The following is a 16,082-nucleotide window of genomic DNA, read 5'->3' as shown; positions in this document are numbered from 1 at the left end:
TGCAGCTGCTGGATGACCTTGGGCAAGCCATAGTTCTGTCAGAGCTATTCTTGAAAGGGTAGTTCTTGAAAGAGCTCTCTCAGCCCCGCCTACCTCACACGGTGTCTGTTGTGGGGAGGGGAGGGGAAGGGAAAGGAGTTTGTGAGCCACTCTGAGACTCTGAGTGAAAGAGCCCGGATCCACTGGACCCTTTAATGACTGCCCAAGCCAATCCCCCTATGACATCTGAAGCATTTTCCCATGAAATCTGAAGCTGAATGGAGCTGACGTTACAGTGTCTAGCACATTATTATTATTATTATTATTGTTGTTGTTGTTGTTGCTATTATTATTATATGTGGTTTTAATATTGTATTTTAATATTATATTTATATAAATTGTCACGTTTATATGTACTGTTAAATTTTATTTGCTGTATGTCGCACTGAGCCGACGTTGGCCGGGAGGGCGGGATAAAAATTTAAATAAATAAATAATAAGGGTGGGATATAAATCCAATCTCTTCTCTCTTCTTCTTCTTTACTTTGCTTACTGTTTATCACTGTTTCTCTCCTTTCTATGGATGCTGTTCTCTTTTCCCCACAAATTCTTCTGCTTTAATTTTATGTTCAGTCTTCTGTTTGTTTGTTTTCTGTTTCGTTTTGTTTTCTCTTCTTTCAAATGTGAGTTATCTGAGGCTTTGGGGGTGGAGCGGATTTTTGGGCTTCTTCAGTACCAGATAGCCCCCAGTCCTTTTGGCGCTTAATAAACAGTTCTAAACATCATGAACCAACCAAAGTGACTTACTTTTCCATTTCATCATGTCTGAGGGCTCTTTGAAATGCTTATTTTTTATTTTATTTTTTGCAAATGTGTTTGTTACTTTGATCTGGGCTTTGAGGCTTGCTTTTGTGTGAGATTAATTTTAAATTTGCATAGCATTCATCGTCGTGCATGCCTGTCAGTCAGCAAAATGAGTCTGAAACAACGGATCACATGGATGGTTTTTAAACTCGCTCGGCTCCCCAACTTCCCTGCTCCGCTTCCCTTCAGCACAGTTCTTGAAATGACAAATCCCCCTGCAAACGACCCAATGAATAATTGCTTTAAAATTAGCCTTTGATGCTTTCCGCCACCAGTCGTTGGATTAACAATGTAATTTAATAGCACTCGGTTGTGCATTTTTGACTTTTATTTTCGTTTACAGAAAGCCACCCCCAAGTGCTTTGACTTTTTTTTTTTAAGAGAAACTCTATACAGTTGTTTCTTTCTAGCCTACCACAGGATGGAAAGTGGGACAAGAGCAAATGGCTAATAGGTTGGATCCTGCAATCCACACAGATGCAGAAATCACATGTTCTTCTCCCCCCAGCTGCAATGCTCCCTCTAAGCTGTGGGTCGAATCTGCATTTGCATTTTTAAATCAGTTTCGTGCTGCTGTGACGCTGTCTTTCTCTATGCTTGTTTGAAAGGTCGAATCTGCATTTGTCTTTCCCACCGGCGTCCCAGCCTTCTGATTCCATCTTCAAAGAAAACGGTCTACATTTGCTTTCGTTTTCACACTTCAACTGTGCAAGTATACTTTTGCATGTCTGCATAAGTTTATCGCCCTCTCGTAGCGGCTCAGTTGTAATTGCGCCTCCGCACCGCTGTCAATGAATCTTCTCCAAACAGCATTCAAGCAAGCATAGAGAAAGACGGCGTCACAGAAGCACAAAACTAATTTAAAAATCCAAATGCAGATTTGACCAAAGTTGTTTGGAGAAGATTAATTTAAAACGGTGCGGAGGTGCAATGGCAGTGGAGCCACCACGAGAGGGTGATAAACACGCACAAGTATGCTAGCATTGTTGAACTTCTAAAACGAAACCAGATGTGGACAGCTTTTTTGAAGACAGTGTCAGAAGGCTGGAACACCGGTGGGAAAGACAAATGCAGATTCGACGGTAGAGTCTTGTGAGCAAAAATTCTACTTTGTGGGCTACTGGCATTAAAGTTGTGAGCGAGCGATTTAGCTACTGCATCAATTAGTTTGCTCTGGAGCCCTCCTCCCTGAGCTAAGACAAAAATCTGTGAGCCGGAGGCTAAAAACTGTGAGCTAGTTCACACTAACTCGGCTTAGAGGGAACACTGCAGCTGTCCTTTCTGACCCCAGGAAGCAGGACTCATGTATAGGGAGGCAGCCGTGGGGAGGGGAGAAAATCGCTTCCTTCACCCTGTAGGCAGAACTCTGCTTGTGGGATGGAACGATTTTGCCTCCCTCCCATTTGCCACTGCAACTTCCCAACCCATGTGACTATTAGGAAGAACAGAAGAGCCCAGCTGGATCAGACCAGTCATCCATCTCATCCAGCATCCCGTCTCACACAGTGACTCCAACCAGTTCCTCTAGACGGCCAACAAGAGGGAAGGGAGGCCGAGGCTTTCCCCTGATGTTGCCTCCTGGCACTGGGATTCAAGGGACTTAGTGCCTCTGAATGTGGAGGTTCCCCTCAGCCACCATGGCAAGTAGCCACCGAGAACCAGTTTGGTGTAGTGGTTAAGAGCGCAGACTCTGATCTGGGAGAACCAGGTTTGACTACCCACTCCTCTGCATGCAGCTGCTGGTGTGACCTTGGGTCAGTCACAAGTTCTCTCAAGGGCAGTTCTCGAGAGAGCTCTCTCAGCCCCACCTACCTCACAGGGTGTCTGTTGTGGGGAGGGGAAGGGAAGGGGATTATAAATCGCTCTGAGACTCCTTTGGGTAGTGAAGGGCAGGGTATAAATCCAATCTCCTCCTCCTCCTCCTCCTCCTCCTCCTCCTCTTCTTGACTGATCCTCTTCTAAATGTGTTTATCTCTGTGGCCATCACTACATCCTCTGGCAGCGAGTTCAACATTTTAACCACTCGTTATGTCAAGTAGTATTTCCTTTTGTCCGGCCTGAGCCTACTGCCCATCAGCTTCACTGGATGCCCTCGAGTTCTAGTATTTTGGGAAGAGGGAAAAAACATCTCTCTTTGTCAACTCTCTCCATCCCATGCCTAATTTTATAAACTGTAATGTCCCTCCCTTAGTGATCTCTTTTCTAAAGTGAAAAATCCCAGGCTCTTCAGCCTTCGCCCACTGGGAAGGTGCTCCAACCCCGTCACCATCTTGGTTGCCCTTTTCTGTACTGTTACTCCACATGGGTTCTGTAACCCTGGGAATCCGCTCTCCCAGGGTCAGAAAGGACTGCCGAGGGCAGGGAAGCGCAGGAAAGACCCTGAACCATCAGTCCCTTCTGCTTTTGGAGCACAGGCAGTGGGAGCACCTGGAGAAGCTTCTTGCAATATAGAAGAGGAGTGGAATTGTGCTTCCCAGCCAATGTTCCCTCTAAGCTGTGGAGTCCAGTGAGCAAAAAGTCTACTTTGTGAGCTGTTGGCATTAAAGCTGTGAGCAACTGATTTGGCTGCTGCATAAATTAGTGTGCTCTGAAGCCCTCCTTCCTGAGCTAAGACAAAAATGTGTGAGCCGGAGGCTAAAAAACTGTGAGCTAGCTCACACTAACTCAGCTTAGAGGGAACACTGCTCCCAGCCATTGGCTTCAAATAAAAGTACAGAGAAGCCTGGCAATAGCAAGAGCAAACCCCAAAAAAGCCAGTTTGGTGTCATGGTTAAGTGCGCGGACTCTAATCTGGGAGAACCGGGTTTGATTCCCCACTCCTCCACTTGCACCTGCTGGATGGCCTTGGGCAAGCCATAGTTCTGGCAGAGCTGTTCTTGAAAAAGAGCTGTTTCTGTCAGAGCTCTCTCAGCCCCGCCTACCTCCCAGGGTGCCTGTTGTGGGGAGGGGAAGGGGAAGGAGTTTGTAAGCCGCTCTGAGACTCCTTTGGGTAGTGAAGGGCGGGGTATAAATCCAATCTCTTCTTCTTCTTCAAAACACAGGGGTGGGGGGTGGCACATCGAAACTCGAACAGAAGGCCAAAGTCTTCTCCCCTCCCTCCCATTAAATTCACTGTGGCCGCATTGCGGGGACTGGAAACGACTGCGGCTGAAGGTTAAAGCAGGAAGCACCACAGCAGGATCACGGCTGAAGAGAAGGAAGAGAGAAGGGACTGCTGGGGAATTTCACGTCTTCAAGGCTGACAAGGAAGAAATGGAGATGGCTCAAGATTTTCCGTCCCTTGGCTCATCAGCATCCAGAAAGGGGGCTGCGAACCAAGTACTCCGAAGGAGTCTGAGGCTGGGGAGGGTAGCCGTGAAAGCGCCAGAAAGGATCCTCAAGTGTAAAGATGTGTCACTGATGACCAAGATCAAGATCATTCATGCCACGGGTGTTCCCCATTACTATGTATTGGTGTGGAAGTTAGACAACGTGTGAGAGTTAGACGGGCGCGAAAGGTAGACAGCGATGAAAGCTGAGGGGAAGAAGGTTGATTCCTTTGAAATGTGGCGTTGGAGGAGAGTTTGACGGATACCTGGCCAATGTTCCCTCTAAGCTGTGGAGTCTTGTGAGCAAAAATTCTCCTTTGTGAGCAACTGGCATTAAAATTGTGAGCAAGTTGATTTGGCTACTGCATGAATCAGTCTGCTTTGGAGCTCTCTTTCCTGAGCTAAGATAAAAATGTGTGAGCCGGAGGCTAAAAACCTGTGAGCTAGCTCACACTAACTCAGCTTAGAGGGAACACTGCCTGGGACTGCCTAAAAGAAAAACCAGTGTGTTCTACATCAGATCCTCGGGAGGTGGTGGGCACTCCTCCTCTGGAGGTTTTCAAGCGGAGGCTAGGTGGCCATCTGACAGCCATGCGGATTCTGTGAACTTAGGCACATCATGAGAGGGAGGGCGGGAAGGGTCGCTTCATTGCTTAGTTCTCGTGGCCCTTTCTTACACGCCCAGGGAAATGCCGATCGCCACTTTGGGGCCAGGAAGCCATTTTTCTCCAGGCCAGTTTGGCCGGGGATCCTGGAGGGTTTATTTTTGTGTGTCGTCATCTGGGCATGGAGCAGGGGTCACTGGGGTGTGTGGAGGGGGAGGTATTTGTGAATTTCCTGCATTGTGCAGGGGGTTGGACTAGATGACCCTGGAGGTACCTTCCACCTCTGTGATTCTACGATTCTATGAAATCAAGCCTCAATTCTCCCTAGAAGCTAAAGGGACTAAACTGAGTCTGTCATGCTTTGTTCACATTATGAGAAGACAAGACTCACTGGAAAAGGCAATAATGCTAGGAGAAGCTGAAGGAGCAGGAAAAGAGGAAGACCCAACGTGAGATGGACGCACTCAGTCAAGAAGCCACAAGGGCCCTCCGTTTGCAAGACCCGAGCAAGGCTGGTAACAATCGGACTTTTGGAGGACAGCAGCTTTGTAGGATACTGGGGTGGATTTTAATTGGAAGCCTGTTTTGGACGCGCTTTGGTTGAAACTTGGCATTAAAAAGGAGATCGGGATGATTTAAGTAAGCAATCAAAACAGCAAAATAACTGTTACTGGCCTCCTCCTTGGTTTCTGCGGTTGTGCATCCATATGTTTCTGTTGAGTTATATATACTTCTTTTTTTTAAATTTAATGTCGAAGTGTTTTAATGTTTACCGGGGCAGCAAAGAAACGTTCTGAATAAAATAAATAAATGTTGGAAGGAGAGGCACATTTTGATCCCTAAGAGCTTCCCAGCAACACTTTTGAATGCCCTCCTTCTTAAAGGCCATTGGGGACATGTTCTGGCAAACCGTTCCGCAGCCCCGGGGTCACAGCAAAAAAGGCTATGCTTATGTAACGGTCCTCTTGACCTCATGCAGCGATAGCATTTTGAGCAGAGAATCTGATACGGGTACCGGTAGTAAGGGTCAAGGGGAATGTACATGTAGCTGCCTTAATGCTGAGTCAGACCATAAGTCCATCAAAGTCAGCAGGGCTCTTTTTGTAGAAAAAGCCCAGCAGGAACTCATTAGCATATTAGGCCACACCCTGACAGCACCACTCATTAGCACATTAGGCCACACTCCCATGTTACCAGAAGTGTGGTCATCCAGCCACACCCACCTTTCCCTTCTTATTCTGTTTACCTTGTTTGTTGTCAAAACCCAGGACTTTTTTTGTAGCAGGAACTCCTTTGCATGTTAGGCCACACACCCCTAATGTAGCCAATCCTAATGAGTTCCTGCTGTTGGGTGTGGCCTATTATGCTAATGAGTTCCTGCTGGGCGTGGCCAACTCGGGATCCAGCTGGAACTCCGTTCCTGTGCGTTCCTGCCCAAAAATAGCCCTGAAAGTCAGTATTGTCCACTCAGACAGGCAGCAGCTCTCCAGAGTTTCAGGCGGAGGTCTTTTACGTCATCTACTGCCTGGTCCTTTTAACTGGAGATGTCGGGGATTGAATCCGGGACCGTGGGGGGAGGGGGAGTGTTCCTGGGGTGCTCAGGAGGGGTGGGTGATGTACACCCAAGAAAACCCAAGGGGGATGGAGTGTCCCTTTCAGCCACCCTGAGTGTTGTTGACTTTCCTTGCAGAAGCTCCACCTACCTCGCATCGGCAGCCCTATCGTGGTCCTCCAAGATATCCGCACAGCAGGGAAGTCCCTCGGCTGGGGGCAGAAGCCCGAGACGATCCGCATCATCACCAGGGACCTGATCCGGGACCTCGTGTAAGGCATTCCTCCTTCCCCTGCCCCTGACTTTTCCCACCTGCCTGCTCCATCAGCCCATTGTTTCCCCATCTCCCTCTGCGGCTCCTTTGAGAAGCCCTTCTATCCCAGTCGGAAGGTGGGAAGGGTGTTGCAAAGAAGCGCATCTCCTCTGCTCTCCTCTGCTCTGGTGGAAAGGGCCATCGAGTCGCAGCCCACTTATGGCAGCCCCATAAGGTTTTCAAGGCCAAGAGGCAAGCAGGGGTGGCTTTGCCGTGGCCGGCCTCTGCACCGTGACCCTGCAATTCCTTGGCAGTCTCCGGTCCGAATACCAGCCAGGGCCAACCCTGCTTAGCTTCTGAGATCTGACGAGATCGGGATAGCTCGGAGGCCACCCTGGTCAGGACACTGCTCTCCCCTAGCTGATTACAACGTGCATGTGACCTCTGCATCCCGAGTTCCTTCTTTGCAGCAGCCTTCCCACCTTCCGACTGAGGTATAAGGCCTCCGAGACCTTCATTCTGACTCATATCTGATGAAGGGAGCTTTGATTCTCCAAAGTTCATACCGCCAAAATCTTGTTGGTCGCTGAGGTGCTCCTGGAGTCGAATTTAGCTGCCCCAGAACAGAAGATTTTAGCTGATGGTATTTTTTTCCACCACAAGGGGGTGCCGTTTGGCTTTTTAATCTCACGGAAACGGCTCACCAGGCTGGGGCTGTCTTGCTTTCAAATGGCCCATTTCCACTTTTCCTTGCCATGGTATTGTTTTTTAAAACGATACAGTATTGTCTCATTTACTTCTGAGTACGCCACGCTGTATATATTCTCTGCTCTTTTCTCTAAAAAAGACAGTCCTGTTTCTCCACAGGGAAGGCTGACTCTTGAGTTGCATTAAGCTGTTCTTTCTCTCTTTTTTGTAATTTCTGTTTTTATTTATTTGTTTATTCACATTCTTTTATAGGGAACTCCGTTCCTGTGCGTTCCTGCCCAAAAATAGCCCTGAAAGTCAGTATTGTCCACTCAGGCAGGCAGCAGCTCTCCAGAGTTTCAGGCGGAGGTCTTTTACGTCATCTACTGCCTGGTCCTTTTAACTGGAGATGTCGGGGATTGAATCCGGGACCGTGGGGGGAGGGGGAGTGTTCCTGGGGTGCTCAGGAGGGGTGGGTGATGTACACCCAAGAAAACCCAAGGGGGATGGAGTGTCCCTTTCAGCCACCCTGAGCGTTGTTGACTTTCCTTGCAGAAGCTCCACCTACCTCGCATCGGCAGCCCCATCGTGGTCCTCCAAGATATCCGCACGGCAGGGAAGTCCCTCGGGTGGGGGCAGAAGCCCGAGACGATCCGCATCATCACCAGGGACCTGATCCGGGACCTCGTGTAAGGCGTTCCTCCTTCCCCTGCCCCTGGCTTTTCCCGCCTGCCTGCTCCATCAGCCCATCGTTTCCCCATCTCCCTCGGCGGCTCCTTTGAGAAGCCCTTTTAGCCCTTCTATCCCAGTCGGAAGGTGGGAAGGGTGTTGCAAAGAAGCGTATCGCCTCTGCTCTCCTCTGCTCTGGTGGAAAGGGCCATCGAGTCGCAGCCCACTTATGGCAGCCCCATAAGGTTTTCAAGGCCAAGAGGCAAGCAGGGGTGGCTTTGCCATGGCCGGCCTCTGCACTGTGACCCTGCAATTCCTTGGCAGTCTCCGGTCCGAATACCAGCCAGGGCCAACCCTGCTTAGCTTCTGAGATCTGACGAGATCGGGATAGCTCGGGGGCCACCCCGGTCCGGACACTGCTCTCCCCTAGCTGATTACACTGTGCGTTTGACCTCTGCATCCTGAGTTCCTTTTTTGCAGCAGCCTTCCCACCTTCCGACTGAGGTATAAGGCCTCCAAGACCTTCATTCTGACTCATATCTGATGAAGGGAGCTTTGATTCTCGAACGTTCATACCGCCAAAATCTTGTTGGTCGCTGAGGTGCTCCTGGAGTCGAATTTAGCTGCCCCAGAACAGAAGATTTTAGCTGATGGTATTTTTTTCCACCACAAGGGGGTGCCGTTTGGCTTTTTAATCTCACGGAAACGGCTCACCAGGCTGGGGCTGTCTTGCTTTCAAATGGCCCATTTTCACTTTTCCTTGCCATGGTATTGTTTTTTTAAAAGATACAGTATTGTCTCATTTACTTCTGAGTACGCCACGCTGTATATATTCTCTGCTCTTTTCTCTAAAAAAGACAGTCCTGTTTCTCCACAGGGAAAGCTGACTCTTGAGTTGCATTAAGCTGTTTTTTTTTTTTTTGTAATTTCTTTTTTTTATTATTTGTTTATTCACATTCTTTTATAGTCCACCCTTCTCACTGGGGCTCAAGGGGGATTACACAGAGCAAGTCAATACGATCAACCAGATGGGACATTCAATAAACAGTGAACTAGGATTTCTTGTTAACTTGCCGCCTAGGATTGACATAGGGGGGCAGTACACAAACACCTAGTTTCTTTAAATGAAACTAAGTCCTCAGGGCCAGATGAACTGCATCCAAGGGTACTAAAAGAATCACGGATGTAATTTCTGAGCCTCTGTCCATTATTTTTGAGAATTCTTGGAGAACAGGTGAGGTTCCAGAAGATTGGAGGCGGGCAAATGTTGTCCCTATCTTCAAGAAGGGGGAAAAGGGGGATCTGGGTAACTACCACCCCATCAGCATGATGTCTGTACCTGGGAAAGTTTTAGAACAAATCATCAAACAGACAGTCCTTAAGCATTTAGAAAGGACAGCTGTGATTACTAAGAGCCAGCATGGGTTTCTCAAGAACAAGTCGTGTTAGACTAACCTTATCTCTTTTTTTGAAAAAGTTACTACCTTGCTGGATCAGGGGAATGCTGTAGACCTAGTTTCTCTTGATTTTAGTAAGGTTGACAAATTGGTTAAATGTGGTTTGGATCCTATGACCGTTAGGTGGATCTGTAACCGGTTGACAGATTGCACCCAAAGAGTGCTTGTGAATGGTTCCTCATCCTCTTGGAGAAGAGTGACAAGTGGAGTGCCTCAAGGATCTGTCCTGGGACCTGTTTTGTTCAACACCTTTATAAATGATTTGGATAAAGGAATAGAGGGAATAGAGGGTGGTGGGCTCTCCTTCTTTGGAGGTTTTCAGACAGAGGCTAGATGGCCATCTGTCAGCAATGCTGATTCTGCGAACTTAGGCAGATCATGAGAGGGAAGGTTGAATCAGTGCTTAGTTCTCGTGGCCCTTTCTTACACACCCAGGGAAATGCTGATCACCACTTTGAGGTCTGGAAGCAATTTTCCTCCAGGCCAGTCTGGCTGGAGATCCTGGAGGTTTTTTGTCATCTTCTGGGCATGGAACAGGGGTCACTGGGGGATGTGAGAGGGAGGTATTTGTGAATTTCCTGCCTTGTGCAGGGGGTTGGACTAGATGACCCTGGAGGTCCCCTCCAACTCTGTGGTTCTATGATTCTATTTAATCTAGTTCATAACCACAGAGAAGGGCAAGGAGTGATATAAAGCGTTGAAGCCCCGCCCCCTGAGGAGCGATGTGGAGCTCTGAAGCCCCGCCCCTAAGGAGCGATGTGGAGCTCTGAAGCCCCGCCCCCTGAGGAGTGACATGGAGTTCTTAAGCCCTGCCCCCTGAGGAGCAATGTGGAGCTCTGAAGCCCCACCCTTAAGGTGTGGTGTAGGGCACCAAAGCCCCTCCTCCTGCCACTGAAAATATTAGGTGTGTCTCCTCTGGCTTCTGTTATTTCTTCAGGCATTGTCAGCAAGTGCACCTTTGCAACCATAATAAGGGCCAGACTCTTAAAATCCAAGGGAAACTGAGATCTCTGACCAGCTATCCCCGGCCTTATGTTTAGCCTGGCCAGCGATTGCCCTCGTGGGTGGAGGGGCAGCAGAAGCCTTCCCAGTCATCTTTCCCTCTTGCTCTCTCGCCCAGTGTGCCCAAAACCGACCCTTCAGGGGAGTCGCTAATCATGAGCCCCCAGGACTTTGAACGCATCAAAGACGCATCCCGCATCTGGACCAAAGAGGAGCGAGAAGCGAGGGAAGCAGCCCTGAAGGCAGAGCGAGAAGCCATTATGGTGAGTAAGGATTTTTTCCCCCCAGGTTTGTCTTTCTGATTCTGACTCAGGGGCCTGCAAGTGCATCTGCCAGTTTGGTGTAGTGGTTAAGAGTGCAGACTCCGATCTGGGAGAACCGGGTTTGATTCCCCACTCCTCCACAGGCAGCTGCTGGTGTGACCTTGGGTCAGTCTCTCAGAGCTGTTCTCTCAAGGGCAGTCCTCAAGAAAGCTCTCTCAGCCCCACCTACCTCACAGGGTGTCTGTTGTGGGGAGAGGAAAGGGAAGGAGTAAACCACTCTGAGACTCCTTTGGGTAGTGAAGGGCGGGGTATAGATCCAATCTCTTCTCTTCTTCCCTCTCCTTGCCCGCTTGTGCCAATCCTGGCCGGAGACCATCCGTGTCGAAGTGCTGGGCACCGTTTTCTCACTTACTGCACTGCCTGCTCTCTTGGTAAGAGAACGAGTGAGCACCGCTTAGGAGGCCCTCCTCAATAGCTCTGGCCGGGGAAATATAACTGAGCCTGAAAGTGGGAGGGAGAGTTTGTACTTGATGTGGGTTCCTTTTCTCTCTGAACCAGGAATACCCCTTGGTGGTGGGAGGCAAGGGACAGCCGAGGGCCTAAAAGTGAAAAGGATCCAAAGATCTCTGCCTGGTCACCTGGAGGCTATTCATAACTCGCCCCAGGCGATCAAGCAAGCCGCTGTTCGGAAGCCTGCCTGTTGTGATTGGACGAAGCCTTCCGAGACTGCGGCTTGTCCTCCCCCTGGCGGCTCCCAGCATACACATCCAGTCCTAGCCGAGCAGCTGTGCCTGACCCACTCCTCCCCACCCCGGCCTTCCCTCCCCAGGTGGCGGTGAACGAGCGGAAGAAGTCCATGAAGCAGAAGGAGATCTTGCGGAAGAAGAACGAGAAGCTGAACGACTTGGAGGAAGAGGCCAAGGAACGGGCGCAGTACCTGTTGGAGCGGGCCGCCAACCTGCGCATGGAGCAGGAAGACGAGATCAAGAGGCTCAACGAGGTGGGGGCAGAAGGGGGAGGGGAGCGGGGGGGTGGCGTTTCCCCTCCCCCCGTCGCTTCAGGGTTGTTTTGCCACTGAGGTGCGCACTGTTCTGTGCGGGGGGCACTCGGAAGCGAGGAAGAGAGTAGATCAGAAGAGAGCCCTGCAGGACCTGGCCAAAGGTTCCTCCAGTCCACCATCCTGTTTCCCAATGTGGCCAACCAGGTGACTCTGGGAAGCCCCCAAGCAGGGCATCAGCAGCAGCCTTCCCGCACCCTGACCTGGGTAGCCCAGCCAAGCCCGATCTTGTCAGATCTCGGAAGCTAAGCAGGGCAGACCCTGGCAAGTACTTGGATGGGAGACCTCCAAGGAATACCAGAGGCGGGAGGCGGGGGCAGGCATTATTCAGGCACCTCTCTGAATATCCTCTATGCCCCCACTAGGGGTTGCCAGAGATTGCCATGACTTCCAGGCATGGGGACACACACACCCAAACAGAATGGGGGGAAAAAACCCAAAAACCAACAACCCTCTCACCACTATTTGCCTCCCATTATCAGATATCTTACAGCTGGATATGGAAGTTCCATTTCACCATCACTGCTAAGAGATGGCAGTTAGCCTGATCCTCCTCTCTCTCTTTCTCTAAATCCCCTTCTCGAGCCTTGCAAATCAGTAGCCATTGCCACATCTTTGTGGCAACCAAAAAAAAGGGGGGGGAAGCCAGTGTACAATACAAGGAGCAAAAAAGAAAACACCACTGGCAGAAAATGAACGCACAAGCAAATAAACAAGTATATAATGATCAAATAAGCATAACAGCAAGTATAATATAAATCAAATAAGCATGACAGCAAGTATAATATAAATCAAATAAGCATAACAGCAAGTATAATATAAATCAATTGGCCAAGGTGGCCAATTGGCCAAAGCATAATAGAAGCACATCTTTGTGGTGGCAAATCTCCTTAAATCAAAGCACCTAAAAACCAGAAGGAAAGCCGGGAGGGAGAAGACTTCGGGTCGGATTCACCAGAAGGCGCTTATCATCTTGGATCCTTCCCCTCCACCCAGTAGTCCTACGGGCAGAGGGACCCACGTGGACTTATAGCCACATGGGTTGTGGTCTGCACTTGGAGAGGTGGGGGGGATGAAATTGCTCCTCCAGTCTCTCTTCCGTCAGTGGCTCACGGATCTCAGGGTCCAGCCAGGTGCAAGGCGGTTACCTTATCGAAAGAAACAGAATGTGTTTTGGACATGAAATTCTCCTTTGGAGCTGCTTCAGAGGGCGACTGTGTCGGCCCGCAGTAGAACAGCCATATCCGAGTCCAGTAGCTCCTCACAGACCAACAAGATTTTCAGGGTATGAGCTCTCGAGCGTCTGAGTTCCTGAGCTTGGACTCTCAAAAGCTGATGCTGTGCTGGGTCTTGGCTGGCGGCCACAGAGACACTTCCTTGAAAGCTGGATACGCAGTCCAGAAGCAAGCCGAGAAACAGAGCCGAGGGTCAGAATGCCGGGAAATCAGTCGGAGGTTTCAGGAGCGAGGAGGAAGGAGCGGAGGCTGGCAGCCGGGACAAGGTCCGAGATCGCACGGTTGCATCCGCACCGAGGCAGGCGAGCGTGGTTGCTTATGACGGAGCCTCCCTTCCCCGGGAGGCAACCTGCAAAGACTCACGTTGTCTTGGCAACAGCTGAAGTCTGGCACTCCTCCTCCTCCTCTCCTGCACATCCATACATAGGAACACAAGAACACGAGAGAAGCCAATGTTGGATCAGGCCAATGACCCATCCAGTCCAACACTCTGTCACACAGTGGCCAAAAGCACCAGGTGCCATCAGGAGGTCCAGCAGTGGGGCCAGGACATTAGAAGCCCTCCCACTGCTGCCCCCCCCCCCCCAGAATACAGAGCACCCCTTGCCCCAGACTGAGAGTCCCTATCTATACCTTGGGGCTAATAGCCACTGATGGACCTCTGCACCATATGCTTATCTAATTCCCTCTTGAAGCCGTCCCTGCTTGTAGCCATAAGAACGTTCTAGGGGTTAGTCCCCTCTAGAGTTTAGTCCCTCATCCCAAAGGGCATTGTTTCAAGGTGCTGGCAAGATGGTGGTGAGTGTCAGCCACGTGTTGGCTTTTCCCCAATGGTCTGTCCAGGGCTGGAGTGAGAGAAGGGTATTGGGAAAAGTAGTAGGGATGTTGGGAGAAGCCGTCCACCAGTGCATCCCTTGCCTCAGACTGAGAGTTCCTGTCTATAACTTGTGGCTCATAGCCACTGATGGATCTCTGGCTGGTGTGCCCTGCCTCTGGGACATTCCGGTGAGTGTGGTGGGGACTCTGGCCTCGAGGTGTCTCCAACTGGGGGTGCCGGGCCAGGCTCTGGACCAGACTCTCCCTCCGACTGCACCTCTGGCTCTTCGCCTTGCTGCACCTCCTGCGCAGACGCTGGGGCCTCTTCTCCCTCAGGGGCTGGCAAAGGTTCCTCTTCTGGGCTGACTCTTTCGTCTGAGGAATAGTCGGCCTCGGCTGAGCCAGGACCCATGACAGATACCCCAAAAACCTTGTTGGTCTCTGCGATTCTACTGGACTCTAATCTAGCCTCCGGAGCTGGTATAGCCTGGTGAGACGTTGGATCGAGAAGTCCCGTGCACGACTCTTGTTTGCCACAAACTAGTTAGGTGGCCTTAAGTACACCTCTCTCTCTCTCAAACCACCTCCTCCAAGTTGTAGTAGTACTGGACCTCCCACCGTATAGGACTGCCGTGTAAGAAGTGCCACAAGTTCATGGGTGACAGGAGGAAACGCCTCTTCTAAGATGTGGCTGCAACGAGTGGTTTTTATATCTGCGTTAGAAATAATTCACTGATTAAAGGGATGGGGTTTCACTCATTCGGGTGTGGAATGGGATGGTACAGCCCGATCTCGTCAGATCTCAGAGGCTAAGCAGGGTCAGTACTTGGATGGGGGACCACCAAGGAAGGCTCTGCAGGGGAAGGCCATGGCAAACCACCTCTGCCTCTCACTTGCCTCAAAAAGCCCCTTGCAAACAGAGCCAGTTTGGTGTAGTGGTTGAGTGCGCGGACTCTGATCTGGGAGAGCCAGGTTTGATTCCCCACTCCTCCACTCACACCTGGCTGGATGACCTTGGGCGAGCCATAGTTCTGGCACAGCTGTCCTTGAAAAAGAGCAGTTTCTGTCAGAGCTCTCTCAGCCCCACCTACCTCACAGGGTGCCTGTTGTGGGGAGGGGAAGGGAAAGGAATTTGTAAGCCGCTCTGAGACACCTTTGGGTAGTGAAGAGCGGGGTATAAATCCAATTTCTTCTCTTCTCTTCTACTTGGATGGGGGATCACCAAGGAAGGCTCTGCAGAAGAAGGCCATGGCAAATCACCTCTGCTTCTCACTTGCCTCAAAAAGCCCCTTGTTGGGTTGTTATATGTTGGAAGCTAAGCAGGGTCAGTACTTGGATGGGGTACCACCAAGGAAGGCTCTGCAGAGGAAGGCCATAGCAAACCACCTCTGCTTCTCAGTTGCCTCAAAAAGCCCCTTGCTGGGGTCATTCTGTGTTGGAAGCTAAGCAGGGTCAGTATTTGGATGGGGGACTACCAAAGAAGGCTCTGCAGAGGAAGGCCACGCAGACCACCTCTGCTTCTCACTTGCCTCAAAAGCCCCTTGGCTGGGGTCGACACGAGTCAGTTGCAACTTGACCGCACATAAATACGCGTTTCAGTAATTCAGAAGGTTTTTAATCAATCTAACTTGTTAGATTACTGAAAAACTCCACCTTAACATAAGCCGTTGCTTCCGAATAAAAGCAGGAGGTTCCAGAATCTTCCTCCTCTCGGAGACAGATCCATGCCAGCGCGCCGAGCGGTCTGCTTTGAGCATTCCCTGGGCAGAACCTGTTGGCGCACGAGAGCGGGTTTGGCCTTCCCAAGGAAGCCGCCCCGTCTCAGCCCTTGACTCCCCTCCCCTCTCCACAGGTCATCCTGGAGGCCAAATGCCACGCCATCCGCGACGCTCAGATCCTGGAGAAGAAGCAGGTTGAGAAGGAGCTGAACGAGGAGGAGATGCGTCTGGCCCGGATGATGGAAGTGGAGAGGCAGAAGGCCAACAAGATGCAAGAGGAGCTGGAGCAGAAAAGGAAGGAGGAGTTATTCAGGTCAGCCAAGGCCTCAGCATTCCACAGGAGGAGGTCTTCCTCTGTCTTCTTGGGCTGATGTTTGGTCTTTATGGTCCCACGATGCTACTTAGAGACGAGCAGTAGCTTCCCTGCTCCCCCCCCCAGTCAAAGGAAGCTTGAGAGAAGGTTCCCTGCTTGGGATGTGTGTCTGCTACATTCCGTCTTTATCTCTGGCCAAACAGGCACTGCAGGTTTTAAACATTGTTTCAAAAAACCTGCAAAGCCTTTTTAACTAGAGACAACGGTAGGTCCAAAAAAAGAAAAGTGTTCACCATGGGGAAGT

The 16,082-nt window shown here is 50.4% G+C and overlaps 1 protein-coding gene across 1 annotated transcript in view; it reads left to right on the top strand.

Annotated features, from left to right (window-relative positions):
* The window catches only part of CFAP45 (cilia and flagella associated protein 45), a 37,810-nt gene that overhangs the window by 7,986 nt on the left and 13,742 nt on the right, over nt 1-16,082 (top strand). The window contains exons 3-7 of the mRNA XM_015424956.1: nt 2,295-2,314; nt 6,473-6,580; nt 10,495-10,639; nt 11,469-11,639; nt 15,600-15,778. Of these exons, the coding sequence (XP_015280442.1) occupies nt 2,295-2,314; nt 6,473-6,580; nt 10,495-10,639; nt 11,469-11,639; nt 15,600-15,778 (623 nt within the window). The remainder of the gene's footprint in view (nt 1-2,294; nt 2,315-6,472; nt 6,581-10,494; nt 10,640-11,468; nt 11,640-15,599; nt 15,779-16,082) is intronic.

This window comes from Gekko japonicus, unplaced genomic scaffold, assembly GCF_001447785.1.
Source record: "Gekko japonicus isolate JY-2015 unplaced genomic scaffold, Gekko_japonicus_V1.1 scaffold1787, whole genome shotgun sequence".
In the NCBI taxonomy this organism is placed as follows: Eukaryota; Metazoa; Chordata; class Lepidosauria; order Squamata; family Gekkonidae; genus Gekko; species Gekko japonicus.
The sequence above is the reverse complement of the archived record's forward strand: the minus strand, read 5'-3'. Positions and strand labels throughout refer to the sequence as shown.